The sequence below is a fragment of the Octopus sinensis genome, linkage group LG5 (assembly GCF_006345805.1).
Source record: "Octopus sinensis linkage group LG5, ASM634580v1, whole genome shotgun sequence".
NCBI classification, from domain to species: Eukaryota; Metazoa; Mollusca; class Cephalopoda; order Octopoda; family Octopodidae; genus Octopus; species Octopus sinensis.
Window position 1 is genome coordinate 90,856,463 of NC_043001.1, and position 25,032 is coordinate 90,881,494.

The 25,032-nt window shown below is 35.7% G+C and overlaps 1 protein-coding gene across 1 annotated transcript in view; it reads left to right on the plus strand.

Moving 5' to 3' along the window:
- Positions 1 to 4,401: 4,401 nt before the first annotated feature.
- LOC115211710 overlaps positions 4,402 to 25,032 on the plus strand; it is a 58,768-nt gene continuing 38,137 nt past the window's right edge. The window contains exon 1 of the mRNA XM_029780365.2: positions 4,402 to 5,492. Coding sequence (XP_029636225.1) covers positions 5,364 to 5,492 — 129 coding nt within the window. The 5' untranslated portion in view covers positions 4,402 to 5,363. The remainder of the gene's footprint in view (positions 5,493 to 25,032) is intronic.

Here is a 25,032-nt window from a genome sequence, read left to right on the forward strand (position 1 = left end):
ATGGGGATTGGACAATAAGCGTAAGGCAGTGTCAATGGTGGTTCCAGAAATCCCGAGCCATAAACTACAGCCTAGAAGACGAGCCTCATCCTCAAAGATCTGTAGAACTCGACAAGGACATCCTGAAAACCCTGGTGGAACAAAATATCATCGTAACTGTTAAGGAACTAGCAGAGAAGCTTGGATTTGGTCATTCAACCATTCATTGACACCTGTGTGCTATCGGAAAAGTCAGCAAATTGGGTCAATGGGTTCCTCACGAACTTTCCGAGTCTAATTGCATGCAGAGAGTGAATGTATGCTTTTCTTTGCTGTCACATCTCACCACTACTGCGCTATGTATATCTATATATATAAAACTGTAGTTGTGTGAGTGTCTGTCCCCTTCGATTTAGATTCCTAACTACTCCCACATTTTGTGGTACAGTTTAACCAAATTTGGGTAGCTTATAGTCGTGATTCATATCGAGCCCGTCTGAATATTAGTGCGCGTCTACGATGAGTCTACGATTTTAAAAATAATTTAACATCATTTTTTATTCCATTTTAATGCATAATTTTTCGTGTGTCGATGGCGGCGGAGTTGGCGTCCACGCTCACACCTGCACCTGTGGGGAAGGGAGTGTAAGGAAATCAACGTCGTAATGCGTTGTCAAGGAGACCAGTGTTCTTTTAGAACAACGACTTCATGGCTTGAAGACACCAAAACAGAAATGGCTAAGAAAGCGTCTACATGAGTCTACGATTTAAAAAAAAATTTACCATCGTTTTTTTTCCATTTTAATGCATTTTTTCGCTATTATATAAGGGAAGTAACTCTCTAAAAATGTCTACGATGAGTCAACGATTTAAAAAAAAATTTACCATCATATTTTTTCCATTTTTAATGCATTTTTTGCTATTTTTTGGCTATAACTCTCTAAAAATGCTTATATAGTTATTTCCCTTACAAACCCGAGCAAGGCCGGGCGATACTGCTAGTATATATATAAAATAAAATACAAAATGGGACAAGAACACAAAACATCTGGACAACTAGGTGATACAAAAAGGGACAACAAAACATCCAGATAGATGATACAAAACGGGTCATTCGAAGCCTTTTATCCTCAGTCAAGAACCGGATCATCCTTGCAATTTCGGCTGATTAATCTTGAGATTGCTTCAATCTGGCCAGCCCCAAGGAAAAACTAAGCTAAGAGCATTAGATTCCTTGGAAAAAAGCATTGAATGTATACGAAAACAAGGATGGAAAAACAGCCGATGTTACATCATCATCATCATCATCGTTTAACGTCCGTTCTCCATGCTAGCATGGGTTGGACGGTTCGACCGGGGTTACATGAATATAAATGCAAAAATACAATAAAATAATAATAATAATAATAATAATAATGATAATAATAATAATAATAATAGGACATAACAACAGGCATGTTTCGACTGGAGACGAATTGAATTCAGCTGATATATATATATATATATATATATGTAGCACAAATCCTGTCAAGACTGTCTTTGTCTTTTGTCCTTCCAAGGACTCCAAAATATGTACTAGCTAAATAGTAATCAATTTAATCAACTGTTTTGTTCCTTCCTATATATATATAATAAAGGATAAAATTAATTAATCAATTAATAATTAATAATTTTACCAAGTAGTTCGGTATGTTAGAAGAATCATTATCGGTAACCTTATACAAAAATTCTATAATTATAAGCTTAATTATAATTAGGGTTTCGGTATGCGGTGAAGCAAATTTTTGCTGAACCCTAATTATAATTATGCTTATAATAATAGAATTTTTGTGTGTGTGTGTGTGTGTGTATATATAACTACCTTTATATTTTCATATTATTCTTCTGTTATAATAATAATAATAAAACATTGTGTACAGTGCTCAGGTGCACTACACATCATTTAATTCTAGTATCAAAGCAACTATGCATTTCTTCTCAAACTTACAAATTAATATCAACCCTTTTAATGTAAAAATCAGATATATCCACTCAAAGTTTCACTACCTGAACTGTAGAAAGAAGTTTTATATACCAATCTCTCTTTTGTTGAGGAACTCCATGTTTGAAACTATTTTTTGAGGAGGTATGTTAAATTTTTTAAGGTAATGTGACTTGCAGAAAATGCCAATTCAATATTTTGGTAGATATTTAATATCATTATTTCAATAACCATGAAATTAATTTTACTGTTAAAAAGGTAAGGGGAAATATGTAAGACTTTTACAGGTACCTAGTATCTTGCGATGTGAACTATAGACTGAGATTTCTATGTCAAAAGAATAGAAGATAAGATGATGGTGGATTGGCAGAATTGTAAAATGTCATTGACATTTAGTTATGGGCTCTATGTTCTATGTTCAAATCTCACTGGGATCAACACTGCAATATTGCAAGGGTTGATAAAATAGAGTAGTTGTTAAGTACTGGGCTGTCTTCCATACTAGTAAAGGAGGCTGGATGGTTTAACAGGATATGATGGGTCAGAGAGCTATGTCATGTCCCAATGTCTACTTTGGCATGATTTCTATGGCTGGATACCCTTCCTAATTTATGGAATGTACTGACTCCAGCACCAGTGAGGTTGTCATGTAACCCCAAAGACTAAGATTCCCGTTGACTGTGCGGGGCTACAGTAGAGTGGAGGCAACCTTATGCTAGGTGATGAAAAGTTAGAGTATGAAGGAAGAGGCCAGGACAGATTTTTTTACAGTTAAGGGGATTCAGTGTGAGACTGGAGAGATAAAGTTGGAGGTGGGAAGGTGTCAGGATGGGGCCTGGGGGTTAGAAGGACATAAAGTGGGGATGCATGTAGGTTGCAAGAGTGATTGTTTGAAACGGGGTAGAGGTGCAAATATACTGAAAAAAAACAAGGGTTGAAACACAGGAGAGGTGAATGATGGATGAGTGGGATAGAGGGTAGGTTTGAAGGGTGAATATAGAGAATAGTGAAATTGATCAATAATACGAGTCGGAGGTGGGGTGGCGAGTGTGGGTGCTAACAGACAGGACGGGAGGTGAATGTAGTTGAATACAGTAGACAGGAGAAGAGAAAGGGAGATGATGTGTGGAGGGTGCAAGAGTTGGGATTAGCTGAATTAGAGACAGTCTTTGAGATAATTATAATTACATACATCAACGACCCATAGATATTGAAATCAACCATATAGTCATTCAAACATCTGGATAGCCTTGCCAAATGATACAAACGTGTTGTCTGATGGAATTAGTGAAGATGTATGATGATCAAAGACAATACAACCATCACTACTAGTCTTTCAGGCATTACGTATCCAGGCAGACATTATCCAGTCTCTCCCTCGATTTTCAAGTCTGTAGGGAATAATTCAAAGCAATTTATTTGCTCTTTTTAGAAAATCGAGCGACTATGTAAAGGTTCCTTTGATGTATGACGTGTATGTATATGTTCCAGTGTGTCAATAAAATACAGATGGTTTAAAGATGACAGATATATAAAGATAATTTATATGAACACTCAAATATATGATGAATCCGGAATTCAGTTAAATGTTATGGGAATGAATCACAACGTTTCTTTTGATGATAGACTGCTAGAATGATTCAAGGAATGAATTATTTCAGTTGTACCTACAAATGTTAAGTACGTGAATAGTCGTTTAAATAGAATCCCTCGCTCTCTTATAAGATTGAAGGTTTTAAAATTAACCGTTATCATTTCGTATGGGAAGTTTCCTGAAAACTCACTGATAATTTTTATTGACTTATGGACACGCCCCAGTGTCTCAAAAAATTTAGAATGGGCTTTCAATACATCATACAAGATCTGTTTTCAAAGAACGGAGTTATTGATACTGCGTTAAACCAAGTTAACAAGTTATCAATAAAACATATTCATAGTAAATATGACTAAGAAAAATTCCAACTATAAATGGATCCATGTCAGTAGGGAAACATTTTTAGTCTGCAGAATATGAAGTTAAGAATTGGATTTGCATTAAACGTAAAAATTTTAGTTTCTCTACTCTGCAGCATGGAGCTTAGACTTGGATTTTCATAAGCGTAAAAGAATTTAAACTTCCAGATATGAAATTTAGAATTAGCTCTAAATCAAAACTCAAAGACTTTACACTGCAGCATAAAGGCTTTGGAAGTGGATTTGCTTAAGACATAAATTAAAAGATAACGCAGTTTTAAATATATGTTATTATTTCGTATGTACCAAGAATTTCATTTCTATAAAAATGAAGATTCAGTTATTCAATGTAAAGTTTCAACTCAATCCAAAGTTAAAAGATATTTCCAATAGTATATCATATTTGTGTGTATGTGGTTCAGCAGGCGTTCAACAGCCGACAGCCTGTATGACCTCTTGGAAACTGCGTGTGTTTTGCCTCATTTCCCACGTGCTTTTTGTGCTAGTCACATGACCGCCATCATGGCGACATTCTACTTTTACCAGTGGAGACTATAAAATATTACAACACAATGCCATATACGATGTAGCTACCAGATAAGTCGTTGTTCCAACAGAAACCTATCTCTATGATGTTAAATTCGGGATAATAACGTAAAGATACTTAAACTTCACTTGCTAACAAAATTTCAATAATATTTTTTGTTAGCCTTTCTCATAGTAGAATCGCGCCCATCTACCGTTCAGAACACACTTTGTCAGTCTGGGACTTGTCATGTTTTGAAGATGTTTTCTTTTTTGTTGTTTAACAAAAACAAATGTTTGGCAGAAATATGTTGAGCTGGTAGCCTGTATTCTTCTGCGCAAGCCAGAAGTATTTTGTTTTACTGAGTGCCTTCGTCTTAAAGTAGTCGCATTGTGGTTCTACTTAATATGGAACTTCGCTCCACGGAAATATTTACAAAAGAATTATGTTAACAGAAAAACTATAATACTCGTTTACTACTTTATTCATTTATTCATCAATGTAGGTATTTTTCTTTAGAAACGCGGTCATCGAACGTTTTTCTCCCTAATTAGCAAATTTAAACAAATTGGCCATAAAACTTGACAGTTTTATGTTTGCTTTCTTCGGTTTTAAAACTGATGAAAAGCGAAACACTTTTTCAGTCGCTGTGAACGCTCCGGTTTGTTTAGAGGTGTTCCATGTTGCTATCAAATAGTTTGTCGACATTAGAGAAGGGGAAGAGGTGCTGCTGTCTGTGTCGACACTATAAATGTCAACATAACGACACGGTCTCCACTAACCGAACAACCAAATTATTACAACAGTATTTCTGCACTGTCGCCTCTAGCCGAACCATCAATTCATCACATCAACAACAGCCCTTCAAACTACTAAGATAGTTGCTACCGGGCGGATATATTTTTCTTACATAGTTTTCCATTCATGATGATTTATCTTATCGTGTTTTCTACTGTTGCTGGTGCCCTGGGCCTGGTCGTCTTCATACTGTTCATGATGCAATATCGGTCTTTACAGGCTTGGAGAATTGACCAAAATGTGGACCTCAAGAAGGTAAGTTTCTTTGTTTTTTTTTTGTTGATATATTAACTTAAAAAAAATAAGGCCGAAAGGTATGTTTTAAGGAATTCTATAAGGTATGTTTTAAGGAATTCTATAAAACCTGTTTTTATACTTCCACTTACAGCTTTTTGGTACTTCAACTATTCATTTGAAAAAAATTATAAAAGATAAGACTGTTATGTCGCTTGTTAATTTGTTTCAATTATGTATAGAATATGTATATTTTCTCAGAATAATTTATGAATTATAAACTATTAAAACAACCTCAAAAGTTTTTCGCACTGAAAAATAGAACACGGAAAAGTGTTTATTAAATCCTTTCTCTCTTTTTCTTGAAGTAACTTGTGTTATTTTCTAGAATTAAAAAAAATTAAGTTTTCTCTTGTATTTCAAGATAGGCACACACGGTCTCTTTCAGCCATCCAATTAATTGTAAGTTTTAAAGCTACGTATTTTTTTTTAATATTAGAAGCCATTCAAGCAATGAGAATTTTTCTTTTATTCTAATGTACCCCGGACTATATTATCCATTGTGTACACTTTTTTTAATGATAGTAGGGTGTGATCTGAGAGATTTGGCTGCTATTTTCTTGCAGAGTTTAGCTAAAATGAGCAACATTGGTTGATACAGTGATATACTTTACTACACTCATACACTGATGAGACATTCCTATCTGAATGGGTGTGTGTGAAAATGCTGTTTTCTTGAATTTAAATACAAAATTACGGAAAGACATTCTCCCCCACCATTTTCTCTCAAGTTTGTTTTATTTTGTTATATTTTTTTCCCCAAAAATCCCCGTTTTCGGATACGGAGGTTCCGGAAAATTGCAAAAAATTGTGAAATCCCCTATTTCAATTTTGACCCCCCCACCCAACATTAACCCTAAAACCATAACCGTAATTTCTTATGACACACAAAAAAAATCACAAGCGTGGTTATACGATTAATAAACCTGCTTCTCAACTATGTGGTCTTGGGTTCAGTCTCACTGCGCGGCACCTTAGGTAAGTGTCTTCCACTGTAAACCTGGGCTAACCAAAGCCTTCTGAGTGGATTTGGTAGACGGGACTTGAAATAAACTCGTCGTATGTCTCCTACCGCCGCTTGACAACCGGTGTTAGTTTACGAGCCTGTAACGTAGCAGTCCGGCAATAGAGATAAAATAAGCACGTCTTTAAATACTGGGGTCAATTTCTTTGACTCTTCAAGGTGGTGCTCCGGCATGGTCGCAGTCTAGGTTGAAACCAATAAAAGGTAGCATGTACCGAAATGTCAATTTCTCAAAACTTTTGTAGTTACAAAGTGTATGTTTACTAAATTCCCTGTATTTGAATGATACATTTATTGGGTGATATCGGTTTTTCTGTCTGACTTTTGGTCCTCTTATTTACCATATTTAGACAAAAGCACAATCTTCAACGCTTCCTTTCATTGTATGTTCAGGGGTTGGCCTCAGTTTCTCTATTTATTTAGCTTTTGTCCTTAATGGTTGTCTCCCAACATTTGAACTCGGAGCAGAGGAAGTTGAAACAAATACCGTAAGATATGCTATCCGACGCGCTAACGATTCTGCCAGTTCGTGGCCTTTCCTTAATTTAAACTATTGGTTTAGTTGTTGGCATTGTATTTAGTTATAATTTTTCTCCTTTATTTCCCTTCCGTACTGCACATCTTGTCCGCAGACGGTTATCACTCAGCTCTTCTCCATCTCTGGAGAAAGGGACGTTGGCAGTAATCTTCACCCCGCTCGCGTACCCTATTACTGCTCTACGTATCCGATTCGGAGAGAAAGCGAGAATCGACCTTCATACTTAGTCAATATCGAATCTGGGAATGACTCTCGACGGAATTTGAACTCGAGCACAGAAGGTGGGGAACATGCTGCAAGACATTCCAGCCGTCTCTTAATGACTTCCGGTTCACCGTTTGTAGTTTCCATTGCCTGGTGTTTGCCTTATATTGTAATGTTGCTATCCATTTGGCAAGTAATTTTTATGTGGAGTCCTTTTTCATCCATTTATCCTCCACTGATGACACCATTGATAAAGGGAAGAAAATTTTGTTCTATAAAAACTGGTAAAACTACATGTTTAGTGGATTGCATTTCTCTTTATATACTGAGTCAACTGCTAACTACTACAGTTCATCTGTTGCATACAACAGTTTCCTCTATCAACCCTGTTGTGAAATAATTTCTTTGTACTTACACTGGATACATAGTTTCTATTCCTTTTCTGCGTATGGAGCGTGGACACTTTTCATTAGACAGCTGTATTTTTTTTTTTTAGTTTTACTTTTCGACTTCAACATTCCAGGTTAGGAATGTTTCCTTTAATTCATCAACTGATTTATCTGTGAGGACTAGGCTCCTTGTCATAGGTCTAAACCCAAACTGTTTTTTTAATTAGCTATGCTACAGCTCTTTCTATCATTTTTTTTTATAGCTTGGTACATTGATTTAATGTTTCTATTGTTGCTTCTCAGAGCAGTTGATGCTGTTACCACTGTGCCATTTTCTCAGAAAGCACCATCTTGTACTATCTGATTAACTTTGCAAAAACCAGCACGTCCAGCTTCACCAGATATTTTCAGTATCTTAGCTACTATTTCTGAGAGTAGAGCTGTCGACCTATATAGTTAGTTTCATATTGGGTCTGTTTGGGTGTAGTCCCTCTTTCTCCTGCATATTCGCCTCAATTCAGGAATCTCTTGAAATAGCATTTCCATGCTTCTTTTTGTCATTATGCACACATTTCTCTACAATACACTGATTTCTGCTGATGCTGTTTTTGCATTCTGGAGCACTTCATGTCTTTGATCTTCTTGCAGAACATTGGTAAAGCTCTTAACTTTCAGTTATTCTTTGCTCAGTATGATTGACACCTAGCTCCTTTTTTTTAGCTACCCAGTATCATTTCCTTGCACTTTTTCTTCATTCTTTCTTACATCGTGGCTTTTATGAGAGAGCTCTCTCATATGCCACCATCCTGTTATTTTTTTTCTGGTTGGAACCTTGCTCCATTCAAACATCTGGTCTGTGGTTCTCTGCTGGTTCATCATCGTCATTTAACGTCCCTTTTCCATGCTAGCATGGGTTGGACGGTTTGACTGAGGTCTGGAGAGCCAGGAGGCTGCACCAGGCTCCAGTCTAATCTGGTAGTGTTTCTACAGCTGGATGCCCTTCCTAACGCCAACCACTCCGTGAGTGTAGTGGGTGCTTTTTACGTGCCACCAGCATGGATGCCAGTCAAGGCGGCGCTAGCATCGACCACATTTGGATGGTGTTTTTTGTGTGCCACTGGTACAGGTATCACAACTACAATTTCCATTTGATTTTTATTTTGTTTCTTAGAAACTCATTTCTCATTTGTTTCATAGCCATCTCCACCTCTAGAACTTTGAGTTTACATATGACAAGGGATTTCATCTGCAATATTAGGGTTGTCTGAAAAGGTCATAGGCTGACCAAGATACTCTCATGGAATGTGACTAAATGAGGTTTAACATTGAGGAATCCCCTATGGTCCACTGACTTCTTTTGGGGTTGCAGTGCTTTGATCAATTTAGTGGAAAAGCTTTTCATCCTGTTAGTCAAAAAAGGCATCAACAGCAGATGTATTCATCACTGCAATACTGGTTGGCAGCCAAGTTTTTTTTTTTTTTCATGTTAGGGAACAGATGAGTTGAACAGGGCCAAATGAGAATAGAGAGAGCAGTTAACACGATCAAAGCCAGTCATACACAGCACAAGGACTTATGTGCTAGAGCATTGTGCTGATGAAATAAGACCTCTTTCATCAGTTTTTCTGGGCTTTTGATCTTAATAGCCATCTGTAACAGCATCAGCAAGTTGACATAGTACTCTTCATTGATGATGTGGCCCTTCTGAAGATAGTCAATAAACAATGCCTTTTACATCTGCTAAAAACAGGCCATCGCACCCCTTGCAGATAAAAACAAACTTGGCCTTCTTAAAGCAGGCGAAGAGAGGTGTTTCCACTTCATGGATTGGCTCGTTGGCTGAAAATGAAGACGCCAGCACTCCTTCTTGCTTAGGAAAATGTTCAAGCTGGATCTACCTCAGACAATGTCAGATTTTCCCATGATGTGATCAGCCTGGTGTGCTTTTGATCAGGTGTCAGAAAACGTGGCATCTACTGAACAAAAACCTTTGTCATGCTAAGTTCATTGTGGAGAATATCCTCAATTCTTTCATGGGATATGTTAATAGCATTGTCTATTTGATTTATTGTCAATCACCTGTCATACATTACCATGTGGTGAACATGTTCAGTGCATTTTCGGCAGTGGCAGTTACAGGATGTCCAGACTTTGGGTCAGTTTCAAGATTCTCCCGTCCTTACCTAAATTCAGCTGGCCACTTTATGTGCTAGTGATAAAACTGGAGTGTCATCTCCTAATGTGTCAGCATGAATGACCTTGCAGGCTAAACCCATTTTCTGCAGGTAGTTAACACTGGAATGCCAAATTTTGTCTATTTTGAAGAGAAGTTGCTACTAGTTACTTTTGAAGTCTTCCTTGACAGTCAAATGTCAGTTTACCTAGAAAGAAACAATGCAGTTATTAGTAGTTGAAGTTACAGCATGCAAGGTTTCACTGCTGTAGCAGGACTCTTTCCTAGTCAGCCTATGAACTTTTCAGCTCACCCTCATACACTCTGTCCCAGTTTATCTCCTGTCTCTGAATGCATATTATCTATTATACTTTTCTCACTCAACACTGCTCTATGTACATTTTTCACCAGAGAATGACTTCGTATTCCTAGCCAGTTGTTTGTCCCATTCCCTGGTAAGCATAGTCTTTGCCAGAGTGGTAGCAATTGGGTGGCTGGCTGGTTTTCTAAAATTTGTTTTGCAAAAGATTATCATTTGTATCACAGAATACCAGCATCCTTGATTTTTCTTTATTCCTTATACCCAAACCATAGCTTCCATGTACACCCTAACTTAGCCTTATCATGGTATTAGTCATAACAAAGTTGCTGTAGTCTTTTATTAGTCTGCAAGAGGACCTTATAGAAATGATTATTTTGCTTATGTCAGCTTAACTGTGACTCATTTTCAAAAATCATTGTTATTGCTGTGTTGTGTATGACTGTCCTAAGCTTAATCTTTTTAATACTTAAATCCCCCTTTGAAAATGTAAACAAATATCCTGTGAAGGATTTAAGAAATTTCTTGGATTTTTGAGATTTTGATATTTCAATGTTCAAACCCCACCAGTCACTTTACAGTATGGACTGGGTCCATTTTATCATAATATCAGCATCAGAGAGATTGTTCTTACTATTGTTTTAATTTACAATTACTGTCCTAGATGAGTTGTTTTCTGCAGTTCATAGAATCTTTGTTTCCATTATATAATTAAGGCAGAACCATTTTCATGTAATGTTGGGTTTGTTTTGATTGTCCAGTTTCCTAGATGGGTTACTGTCACTACTTGGTGGGAAGGAGAAGGGTCATTGGTAACTGAAAGGAGGCCTTTGCTGGAGGACTGAACCTAATGAGTATAAATTTACCTGTTATGGGAAGAAGTGGGATTCCTTCTAGTAGTAATTTAAGGCTATCTCCATAGCATTTGTAGATCACAAGACAAGCCAGTGAGGATGTCACTATAGGGTTGATAGAAGCCAAACACTCCTTAAGTAGCCTACTATCTTAAAAGTGAAAAAAACATTTGTCATAATTACTTTTCCAAGTTTGTATGGGTCAGACAAAATTCATTGAGACAATTTCTACAGCTAGAAACCTTTGTCACCAATCCTCACCTGATTCCAAATGAATAATACTGCTTGTATGACAGTGATACTTATTTACAAGTGTTATATGATGTCAAACCCATGAAATGTGCATGCACAACAGGCTTCGTTGAGTTTCTGTCTACCGACTGCACTCAAGGCTTTAATTGGCCTGAGGATGTATTTGAGGTGCCACATAGTTGGACTGAACCTAAATCAAATTTCTTTGTGACACAGTTATGATACCTGAAACGGCATTTTTGAAAAGATGTGTTGATCTCAAATGTTTTACGAAAGGATTAAAAATACATTGGATGCAAAAGTGGATTGAGAAAGTGGTTAAACTCGTTTTAAGAGAATAAGGTCTTACAGCTGAGGTGATGCAGGATTGAGATGCATACAAAAGAGTTGTATTACAGATCTGCAATGATATAAAAATTGATTGTATTGCACACTGTTTTTATGTGCAGATAGTCTTCTATTATTCTCTTTGGTTCGATTACCACACAACTAGCCTTATAGAGTATAAAAGATTTTGGTAATCTTTGTCATATTCATTTCCATATTATCATTATGAATTAGCTCAGGAAGTCTCTATTTTCAGTTGATTAATTACATTGTGGTTATGAGTCATAAACTTTTTTAAAGCAGTAGGCTTCATTTTATTATCTAAACTGTAATTGTTGTCTATTGGCAATCACAAAGGCAAGTTTGAATAACTTGTCAGAATGAACTCTTGTTTAACTGGACATTCAGCTGTTTCTGTCTATTTTGAAGTGTTTATTGGATGGTTTTGAATTAGGTTTTGTTTTTGTTGTCTAGACATTTTAACTGCCAACAAAGAAATGTCCTGTCCCTGTGTAATAGTGGTAACTCTACTTGACTCATTTTACATAGGTTCCATTCCTATTTTGATCGTTAGGAATGGGACTCAGATCATCATCTTTGTTTTAACGACCACTTTTCCATACTTGCATGAATCAAATGGAATTCATTGAGGCAAGTTCTCTGTGGCTGGATGTCCTTCCTGTTGCCAATCTGCACCAGTTTACATAGAAGATTGGAAATGACACTGCTTATATGATGGTGATGCTTGTTTACAACTGTTGTGTGATGGTAAGATAAAAGGACACTCAAACATGCATACACACATATATATATATATAATATATATATATATATATATATATATATATAATATATATATATATATATATATATATATATATGATGAGTTTATGTTGGACAAATGGTATAGAGGAGTGCTCAATACATGTAGAGGATATAGTGTTTTTTTTTTTTTTAGTGAAATTGAAACCGAGTTTGTCTTGTTCCTTCTTTCATGCCAATCTTGTCTGAAGATCACAGTGGTGTGCAATTCAAGTTGCAAAGCATACTTTCAGTTTCAGTGAAAAAAATAAACTATACATAGGTGCTGGCATGGTCATGTGGTAAAAAGCTTGCTTCTCAGCCATAAGGTTCTGAGTTCAGACCCACTGTGTGGCACCTTGGCAAGTGTCTACTATAGCTTTGGGCTCACCAAAGTATTACAAGTGGGTTTGGTAGATGGAAACTGAAAGAAGCCTGTTTATGTGTGTCTCTTTGTTTTTGTCCTCCACTACCACTTGACAACCAGTGTTGGTGTTTTCACTTCCCTTAACTTAGTGGTTCGGCAAAAGAGACTATAGAATCAGTACCAGCCTTAACAAAAAGTACTGGGGTTGATTCATTTGACTAAAAATTCTGCAAGGTAATTCTCCAGCATGGCTGCAGCCTGACTGAAATGGGTAAAAGATATGCACGCACGCAACGGGCTTTGTTCAGTATTACCCCTTCTTGTTGACTCTAGTTTTTTTCATTTATATATTCACACACGGCAGATGCCCAAACACAAACCTGGGAGTATGTATAATACTATTGCTGGATAGCACAGGGTAAATCTGAAGGTGGACGAGCTTTATACTGTTCTTGACTACATTAACAGAATATATCATAACTAATGTATATGTATGTATGTTTATATATATATATATATATATATAAAATCTATGTTTTTGATTGTCTGTCCCTCACCATTGCTTGACAATGTTGCTGTGTTTATGTCCCTATAAATTAGTGGCTCAGCAAAAATAGAATAAGTGATAGAATAAGTGCTAGGCTTAAAAAAAAAAGTCCTGGGGTTGATTTGCTTGACTAAAACCCTTCAAGGCAGTGCCCCAGCATGACTGAAACAAACGATCGTCATATTTACTAAACAAATAGGCTAGTTTGAGCCAGGTGGTTTTCATGTGTAATTTAACAATTATTAGTTATGAGTAGAAATGAAATATAGATAACTTCTGAACTTACTTTGAGATTTACAAATATATATTTTGGAAATGTACTTGCCTAACAGGTGATTTAATCTGAGACTGTGTTGAAAGTAAAACAATTACAGCATGGAAGATGCTCATTTGTTACTCAAAAACACAAATTTTATTAATTTGGTGTTTCAAATATGCTTCTCTGGAAATATAACCATACCTAGATTTCTCAGATTTTCTTTCTTTCAAACTCTGTTTTACACATAATACTCAAGTTTATCTCATTATTAAAGTCGTGATTTATTTCAATTATTTTGCTTATTTTATGTCATATTTGTGAACAGTGATGTCATTGTTTCTAACTGGCTATTCACTTTTGATAAGAGATTGGCAAAGGAGTGTCTGAACAGCTTAAGTGGATTAAATACAGATTCTTAGCAATTTGATGCTTCTACATGCTCATAGTCGTGTGTGGGTGGTGTGTGTCATTACCATTAAACATCCACTTTTATATGCTTGTGTGGATCAGATGAAGTTTATCAAAGCCAATTTTCTATGACTGGATACCCTTCTTGTTGCTAACCCTTGCCTGTTTCCAAGAAAGGCAGCATTTTCCCAAGGTCAAAAACGTTTTTGCAGAATATTGGAAATGATTCATTTACAGCATTACATGTCAAGTAGACGCATACATAAATGTAAGCACACACTCAAAAGGCTTACTTCAGTTTTCATCTAAATTGACTTTTGGCACAAAATAGCACACAGTACACTGTAAAGTGTGTACTGGGTGTACTTTTACAATAGAGAAAACATTCAGACATAGAAACCATGTTAAAGCTGAGATTGGAGCTTGTTGTGGCCCTGCTGGATCCCGTTAAGCCATCCAACCCAAGCCAGCAAGGAAAATGGATGTTAAGATTACGTGTGTGTGTGTGTGTGTGTGTGTGTGTGCATATCGATCATCTGTATTGACTAAACTATTGAATATTTCCTCAATGCACTTCCAATTCTTTCTTGATTGCACTCTTCTATACCATCTTGTCCCAAGTTGTTTAACTAAATATCTTACTGGTATTGAGTTCTTCTGAGTGGCCTTTTCCGATCTCTTGGATACCACTTGGCCACTTTCACAGGTTCACTTATTTGAATCTTGGGCATGTCTGATGCAGAATCTTTGTTTTTGGTATTCTGCAATCACAGCAGTCACTTAACTCCATTTCCAACTGACCTCATTTCTGATATTCTGAGCATGGATCTTTCCATGGCTTTTTGTATTATAGCCAATGAAAGTTCGTTCTCTTCATAGTAGTTCATGTCTTACTTGTGTATTTAAGTGCATGTAGGATGGTACCATTGAAGAAACTGGCATATTGGGTCTTGTACATCTTGGCTTTGGGCACATCTTTTATTTCAGTGTATATGCTCATACAATTTGCCATATTTAATTCACAAGGCATTGGCTTATCCCAGAGTCTATGGTAGATGCTAACCTAAGATGCTGTGCAGTGAGATGGTTCCAGAACTGTATGGTTGTGAGGTGAATTTATTAACACAGCTATCCATGTTCTCCTGCACTTCATTGCATATCTTAGATGCAAAATAGCCAAATGAATATGGTATTCAACTTTCAGATCTTATTTCACTTAGCTGTTCATAACGTCCTGATCTAGCTATGTTATCTATAAGGTTGGCATCCTATCAAAGAGGAAATTTACCATTTGTTTTTAACACCATAACCTTTTTGTTACCATATTTCTGTTGAAATATACCAATCTTTGTTTTAAATAATTTTGAAAATGATTTTGTCAACAGCTTTGTCATTAGTAAGCTGGTGTTTGGAACAACTTAGCATGCAATTTTGATGGAGGGTTTTAATTATCACTTTAAAACATAGAACTAGGGGTGGTTTTAGGTATGTTGGTATCAGAAGGATTAAGAAAATAAAAGAATCAACCCAACTTATGGTATTTAATCATCCCAAATTGCACACACACACCATTGTCATTCTCATCAGCACAAATTTAGACTTGTGACTAGCCTGTAAGAAATCTATAACTAATGACACCATTATTCACAAATACATAGAAAATAAAGTAAATATCATCAATGAACCAAGTCTTCTCAAGCTCAGTGCAGGTATTGATTTCGGTCAACAGCTTGAAATGATTTTTAAATTTCAGATGCATGAAAGTGAAAATGATCTTGATGATATCACGGTCTTATATGTTGATAGAAACAAGTATAAATTGATTTATAAGTGTAGCTTTTGTGTATGTAAACATATGCTATCAAAGTGTCCTGTGTTTAGTAAAGCTTGTATAAAATGTGAGAAAAGGATCCTTTTAACTCTTAACATATCTCGTATTACGGAGATGTACTCGCATAGCAAGTAATTTGATCTGAGATCGTGTGCTGAAACGAAAACAATTGCAGCGTGGAAGGTGTTTATAAGCCATTTAAGAAACACACAAAAGCCGTTCGATTCACTCCAACATTTAAGTTTAATTTGTCAAAATATTTTCGTCGCTAAAATCCGCGACCTGTTCACTGACAAAGTCCGTGCTGCATCTCGTAATATCTCGTATTACTTTCCAGTTAATATTGTGAAATGATTTTATAAAATATCATTTGTAAGCTGGTTTTTGTAATATAAGCATAAAATTTTGATGCAAATGTGAAGCAAGTTTAATTTAAATTGCTTGAAATCATGAAATTTGTATACATAGACTCAGGAGCAGTTTCAGGAGGGCTTATATCAAAGGGCATAAATACATGTGTATTTTGTGTGAGCATAAAACCACCTAAGAAATAAAACTGATAAAAGGCTAAACTCCCAAATGAAGTCCTATTGATTTGATATCTTTTATTAGACTACAGCGATGCTGGGGACACCACCTTGAACAATTTTTTAGTCAAATGAATTGACCCCAGTACTTTTTATTTTATTAAGCCTGGAACTTATTCTATAAATCTCTTTTGCCAAACCACTAAGTTATGGAGATGGAAACAACACCAGTTGTCAAGCAGTGGTGGGGACAAACACAGATATGCACACATATATGATGGTTTTCTTTCAGTTTCCATCTATCAAATCCATTCACAAGTCTTTGGTTGGCCTGAGGCTATAGTAGGAGACACTTGCCCAAGGTGCCACACAGTGGGACTGAATCCGGAGCCATGTGGTTGGGAAGCAAACTTCTTACCACACAACCTTGCAACATGTTTTTATTGGCAAAGTCTATGAGAAGACCTTCTAAATAGTTTTTGGTCATCTTGAACTTGCTTGTTGTTTGTGACATACTTTGAATATGTCTGTTATAATCTGATGATGTATAAATTCCTCATAAGGACAAGATAAAGCACTCCTCATATATGCTTATACTTGTATATACATGTTTGCATTAGAGTGTGCTTGTAAATGAGTATGTAGACTTGCATCTGTGTGTATGTTTTCAGATATGAATGTATGTGTTTGTGTGCATGTGCTTGTATATGCTTTGGTGTACTACAGAAGACTGAAAAAAAATAAGTGGGAGAGTAGATAAGGTTTGGTCATTGATCCAGTAGTTAGTTATGGCTAAATAATTCAGTTTTGAAGAGATAACATTTGTGGATCTTGATGGATGAAACTATTACTGATGACAGTATGCAAACACAAAAGCAGGCATCTAACAGATTTTCTTCCTTTTGGGAACATGGAATGTTATTGAAAGAGAAACTGAATACTGTTGGTTAGTTAAATACATAAAATAATGTTCTTGTGTCTATTTGGTTTTGAAATTACCAACTTTTTTTTTTGCCATTTAAAGTTGCCAAAGGATAATTTCAGCACACTTGATGAGATGGAGGTCAGTGTTTTGTGAGACACTTCAGAAGTAATATTCTGAGCAGTTAGTTGGCAAAGAGAATGGTATTTTGGTGATGGTTAACTAGATGTGTGGGTTCATGTAGTCATTATATGTTGTTAGGCGTAGTTAAAGAATTAAATTTGTATATTGAGAAAGACAGTGGATAGTCATTTGCCTTTTGTATTTTAGATGTGATTATTTTGTTTTCTTGGAGGGTTAAAGATTTTTTTGAGTTTTTGAATTTAATGTTATGTTTGTAAATGTCTGTATGTACACATACTCACTGTCTGTTTGTCTCTTCTGACCTGGATTTGGCATGGGAGCAGAGATGAGAGAATGTGATTCACTTGACTGTGTGGCACACTGAAAAATTCATATAAAAGGTTTAAAAAGAATCGACAAAGTTAAAAATTTAGAAAAGAAATGTATCTGGATAGTGTGTGTGTTTCTGTTTTCTAGTCTTGACATTGCACACCAACTGTAAATAATCACCATCATACAGTGTCATTTGCTTGTAGTCTTGTATGGAAACTTGTCCAGACTACGGGAAGGCATTAGCCTTACTTGGAAATGGTGAGGGTTAATGACAGGAAGAGCATCTGGCCATTGAAAATCTGCCTCAATGAACCCTGTTTGATCCATGGGAATGTGGACATTAAAACAATAATGATGGGGGGTGGGAACTATTGCTGACCATTGTTAATCATCATTTTAGCATCCACTCCTTCATGCTAGCATTTTTGCCTTCTTGATCTTTATGCCCTTGCTTATGCCGTGTCTCTTCATGAAATGGCAGCTCCAAGATGAAAACCCAGCAAATTCATCTTGTACATTCCTTTGTCTGCTAATCTCAAATAGTTTCATCTTTGTTGAGACTGTGTACCTCTTACTTTATGTATCCATAAATTTATGGTTTCCCCCAGTGAGACTTTAATGCTTGTATGATGAAGACTTTGTTGTTCCATTTCCGTTTTCTTCAATGTTTCTTTTCTCCACTCATAAATCATTTTTTATTCTTTTTACTTGGCAGTGGTCCATACTGTTGCTCAGTTGTCATATTGTTTGGTATATTCTATAACTTGTAAATTGTAACTAATTATGTATGTATGTTTGCCTTCTGTTTAATTGCCAATGTGTAGTGTTGTGTCATCTGAATTACTAAAATAGTCAGCTTTACATCAGTGGTACTCTGTCTGCCTACACAAAAGATGTGTGAATCATGACTGATTCATTGTGTGTGTGAGTCAGTAAGTTTGGATTTATATTGCCTTCATGTGTGCTTACTTGCTTGTTGTAAATAATGGCTTCGGTGATGGTGCTGCCCACTTGCTATCCACTGCAAAAGCATATTCCAGCTTCGTAAACAAATGGTTCATTCATATGGTTTTTTTGTTTCCAGTTCTCCATGTAATCATGTCTGGGTTGGCAATAGGAAGGTTATCTTAATGTAAAAAAAACAAAAAAACTCTGCTCCAACATACTCTCATGCAAGCCTGAAAAAATAGATTTAAAAAATGACATTATAAACCAATATGATGATCATAGTTCTGGGATATATTGTATGTGAATTCTAAATGTTTACATCTTAAGGTGTGGAGTAACTTTAGGTTTTTTTTTCTGCCCCCTCAAGGTAAAAATGTTTTGTAAGTCAAGAAATGTGGTAGCCTATAGCTATTTATAGTCATTTACATTATCATTTTGGTAAATCAGTCTGATTTACTTCAGAGTGAGTTTTGTAGGAAGTGTAGTCAGTTAATTGAAAAGAGATAGATATGCACACGTGTATTAGATAACACATCACAGCAATGATTAAAATTTGTATTGTTTCTCATTAGATATACCTTAATGTACATTTGAGATTGTCATTCGTTTATATATATATATATATATAATTTTTTTCCGTAATAAGATAAAAAAACCAAAGCTGTGTAGATTTTAGAACATTTATAAATAGGTCTTACAGCTGTTTCTAGGATATTTACTATATCCCTTCATTGGAGACAGTGTGAGAAGATGGTTAAGCAATAGTTAATTCAGAGAAGATACGAAGTAGAGAGTGAGGTGGAGGAATGAAAATAGATGAGATATGCAGGGATATTGTATTTATATGTATATATATATATATGATTCCAATAACCTTATGAGTAAAATCCAATAGTATTTAAAATTGGTCATTTCAAGTGTAGAGTTTATACACAGTGTTATTGAATCAAGGGTTGGCCTTTTTCCACGCTGGCATGGGCTGGATGGTTTGGCCAAAACTAGCAAGCTGGAGCTGCACCAGGTTCCGGTCTGATTCGGCTTGGTTCCTCTGGTTCCTAATGCCAACCATTTTAGTGTGTGGTGGATGCTTTTTTGTGGCACTGGCACAGTTTTCTTGCAGGCCAATCCTCTTCACCAGCAGTTCTGCTGTGGAGGATAGGTCTTCCTGATTACAGCAAGGCACCCAGTATCTTGGTCTTTTGTTTGCAACACACACACACACACACACACACATTTGTATTTGTTTTGCAAAATTCTTTGTGAAATTGTTTGTTGAAACATTATTATATTTTGTGATGGTAATTTTTTTTTTTTCTTGCCAAATAAACACACGCACTATATATTCATTCTTAATTTTTATGTCTATTGTCTGGAAGAGGTCACATTTATGTGACGAAAAATTTCCAGGCAGTGGACATAAAATAAGAACAATAAACAAATGTAGAATTAATGTGGTGTTTATTTGGTAAGAAAACATTTCAGATTCAGTTCTGTTGCTTAGCAACTTGGGCAAACATCTTCTATAGCTCGGGTCAACTAGGAAACTGAAAGCAGCTCATTGTGTGTGTGTGTGGTGGTGGTAGTAGTAGTAGGCTGTGTATTTGTCTCCTGTTGACATCATGCAATAGTTGTCAACTAACATTACCACCATACTGTCATTCGTTTGCAACATAATGGAATGTCTGTCCTGCCATTGTTACTGTTCATATTCAAAGGATGGGGAAATATTACTTTGCTTTGAAACAGCCTATCTCATGAGTGTTAATAGTATATTCACTAATTCTTTAGTAAAGAAAAAATTGGCCATTCAGTTTTGCACTGGATCCCAAGGTAAACATGTTTATCAGCATATCAAAGCTAGGAGCAATAATCAAACTGTTGTTAAACGAGTATTTTCAGTTTGTCAACATGAATATTGACTCCATTTCAGTTTCTTGATTGAATATATTATTGAGAAGATAGAGGAGATGTAAAAGAACGGATGAGTATCGGGAGTTAGTGGAAGAGTGCAAGAATGGGTGGAAAATGAGGTGTTTACCTGTGGAGGTTGGCATTTGAGGGGTTGCAGGTCATATCCTGAGTGAGGCTTATGAAACACTAGGCATTACATGAATGAACAGAAGAGCCTCAAGACAAACATAAAAGTTCCAACTGAAAAGTGGTGATTGGTGGGGTCAGAATGCTACTTGAACACAGCTAGATTTGATCAGCTTATGTTCAGGGCACCTGCATGAGGGTGTGCATTGTAAGACCCAAAACTGAGGATATAACACTAACAATGTGTCCAAGTATTGCATCTTGAGATATTGAACTGAATGTATTTCTAGTTAAATTTATCATTGTGGAATAAGCTAGTTAATTCATCATACTAGGTCTGATCAAAAAGTATCAGGACTGTTGCTATAGTAATAGAGCTAAAGTGTGCAAAGTGAAGCTGCTTGGTACAGATTAACCTTGAACTCTGTTACTCATTCACACTAAGTTATAGCATTCACACTTCCATTGTTTATAGAAGTGTTTGGAAATAAAGTGTATAGAGTGCGGTAGTATCAAAATGAGTGGGTTTCAGCTGTGCAGGATCTCTTTGATTTTGTCGAGGAAAATGGAAACTTCTTGAAAATGGTCATAACAGGTGATGGGTATATGGCTATGACCCTAAAACCAGGCAAAAATCAAATTCCACTTGAAAGGAACAAGATTTCAAGATGTCGAGGAAATCCGAGAGAATGTGACAAGGCAGCTGCCTGTTGTCCACAAAAAGGAGTTCCAAGAATGCTTTCTTCAATGGAAACAATATTGTCTAAGTGTGTGGCTTCAGACGGGGACTACTTCAAAGGAAGTTTAATACTGAATTGATATGTATTGTAGTTTTCTTTCTTAGCACCAGTCCCAATACTTTTTGATCAGACCTTATAGTTCTAAAATTTTTCATCTAAATTGGTTAGACATATGCACCAATTTGAAACTGAAGAGAGAAATAAGCCTACTGTCAAGATATTATTTTCTGTATTGTAAACACAATGAAGTATTGAATACCATTTCTAGTGAAATTTTTTTTTTTTTTTTTAGTAAGAGAAATTTGTAGTTTCTTTAAAGGTGTTACAATGGCTTAATCAAATTGACCTAAAGGCTTGAATGATTAATGTATTTGTAGTGAAAGACCAGAGCTAGTCCCTCTAGTGTTCTAAATTCCAATTTGCCATTATTCAACTTTGTTCAAGTTTCAATATCTCTTTAGTCAGTGAAATAAATACCAGTATGATAATGAGATAAATTTAATTAAGTCTTATTCCTCTAGCATAAGTGGTCTTGTACTCAAAATAGAAATGGTTTCATGCATTTAGAAATTTTTCACAAGTTACTGAGAACTTCACTAAATGTACATATCCATTTAAAGGTTAATTGTTTAACATCTGTGGTATGGATTTGGGCATATAATTAGAATAAGCTCTTACAGCTAGAGGCTGCCTCCCTCCTGCACCAAACTCTATATGAACCTCCAAATTGTTTACTGAAATAAGAACAAAATTACAAAATACTGTTGATGATTTCTTAATTGGGTCCAAACATACAAATATATAAAGTACATGTATAGTCAGTAAAATATCCAAGTACACAACTGGTACTAAATCTTTTCACTTCCCCTGAATCTAATAAACTGTTTCAATCAGTTTGTTTTGAAAATAATTTATAAGGGTTCAAGCTGGTATTTAATCTTGTCATAAAGTATTCTTATGTAAAAAATTATGATGGAACTAGAGGGTGAAATGGGGGCAACTTGAGCAGGTTGGTATCGAACAGTTAAGACATTTTCTTGATTATTCTTATTACATTTTCGTGGAAAATACAGCTTTTGTTTCAATTAATTTTGAAAATGAGAAATTTAGTAAAATAGCTTTGTCATTAGGTGTTGAACATAAATTAGCATGAAATTTTGGGTTTTTATGATAGAAACTTCCTGTGTGGTTGACAAGGTTGCTTCCTAATCATGTGGTATTGGTTGAGTCTCACTGTGCAGCACTTTGGGCAAGTGTTTTCGATCATAGTCTTGGGTTGACCAAACCCTTGTGAGTGGATTTTGGTGAATGGAAACTGAAATAAGCCTGTTTCTTGTACTTGTCTGTGCATGTGCGTATACCCTTCTCCTGACATCATGTGATTGTGAAACAGGCATCAGTCATACAAGTATTGTTGTTTTCTAGTCTTCTGTGGAAAAACATGACTGGCTATGAGAAATACTACCTTACTTGGAAACTGAAGGTTGACAACAGGAAGGGCATCTGGTCAGAGGAAACTTGTCTCAGTAAACTCCATCTGACCCATAGTAAAGTGAATGTTAAAAATGGTGACTTTGATCTATTCTTATTCTAGTATATTTTCTGTAATTCTCTGATTTTTCATAGATCACTTTTTATTATTGATGCATGTGCCAGTCACTCATTAACCTTTATTTGAATCATCTTAGCTATCTTATTTTACTTTCTTTAAATAGGTGTCTTTTATCCTTTAATGGCAGATTTCCAATGTGTTTTATTTTCAATATAACAAAAATCTTGAGTGATTTTGTAAAATAACTGTAATTTTATAAATTAATATACTGCTATTAACCAACTGAAATCTCGTGTTGTAATGAGATTGTGATTTAAATATTACTTTATTAAAGGAAATCACAGGCAAATTGGTTTTGAGTTAATGGAAAAATCTCATTCCTTTTAGAAGAATATTGCTATTTTATGTTTTGATATCTTTTAAATTTTCGTACTAATCTAACCATTTACAGAGCCAAACCTTTTACAAAGCATTGAAAAGAAACTTGTCTCTCATCCCCTGTGGTAAATCATTATTTAGTTGAACTTGGGGCATCAAGCTAAATACCTTGTGATTTCAGCTCTTTACAATCTGAGCTCAAATCTCACTGAAGTCAATTTTACCATTCATCTGGAACTAGGTCTAGTGTGGGCTTTGAGATATGAAATGGTAAGAGTGACAAAAGGAGAGATTAGTTGGTGGAGGGCATGTTGTAGCAGTGATAGACTAGTTAGAGAAAACATCTGTAGACCAGAGGTTGCAGTGTGAGTGAGTCTTTGCTGATCAGATTGGATGTTCTTTATTATGCATTCTGGAAGCTTGTGTATTTCACAGCAGCCCCATCTTAGATGTAGGATCAGTATTACATTGTTGGTCGTACTTGAGCTTTGTGGACAATCAGTAGCAGCTGATCAGCCTGTTCCCACCAGTCAAATATCCCTGTAATTCTTTTGAAAATTGTTACTTTAGTACTGATGAAGGGCCACTCTCAGTTGGAGTGGTTCATATCTACAAACAATGACCACCCCCACCTTTCCCTGTTGCTGTTATTGTTTTATTTGGTGAATGATGTTTGTACTGCAATCTTTCCTCTTATGTTATCATTTGAAAATTAAAATTATAGTTTTCTTCCTGCTGATAATTCTCACAGCCTTCCAAATAAGGTAATATTTTTCTATGACCAGGCATTCTTTCATGGAAAGTTAAGCAATTACAACTATCATGTGATGGAGACACATGCACACACACACACACACAAAATTCTTTATAATTTTCACAATTTACTGTATCAAAGTTGAGATCTATCAATCAACTTCTTTGCGTGTTAGGCAAACAAATCAAAAGCTTATTTATCTATGTTTTCCAATTAACTCTGCTGAGTTATCCTTATTTTTCATGTTTTTCTGAATTTTTCAAATGGTAAATATAATTTATGGACATCCTGTACATATATATAAAAGTGGATTCTTTCAGTTTACATCTGCCAAGTCCACTCAGACTTAGATTGACCTGGGGCTATAAATAGAAGATAGTTGCCTGAGGTGCCACATTGTGTGACTCAACTGGAAACCTTGTGGTTGGAAAATAAACTTCGTTACACAACCATTCCTGTTTTAGCAAATATCAAATATATTGACTTGATTTGAAGTAATATAACAATCAGAAGAAAGCTGGTAATTAGAATTAGCAGCAGCAAACCCATAGTTGCTTGATATTGGCAGTCCTATAATCCTGTGAAGATTGTTCTAGCCAAATGAGTCACATATCTGGTTTAACCTTTTAGCATTCAGATTACTCTGTCAAATGCAATGCTTAATTATTCACATTGACTTAATTGTGCATTATCTTGTAGCTTTGAGATTTTGGTGATTTTGGTGAGATTTTCTTGAATGTCTTTGTAGGATAGGTGTGAGAGGTTGGATCTGACTGGTTGAATAAGTAGGATATTTCGGCTAGATGTGGCCAGTTTAAATGCGAAAGGGTTAATTCATCAATGTATTGGATGGTCTGAAGTCTTGTCACCCACTACAGAAAAGTAATAAGAACA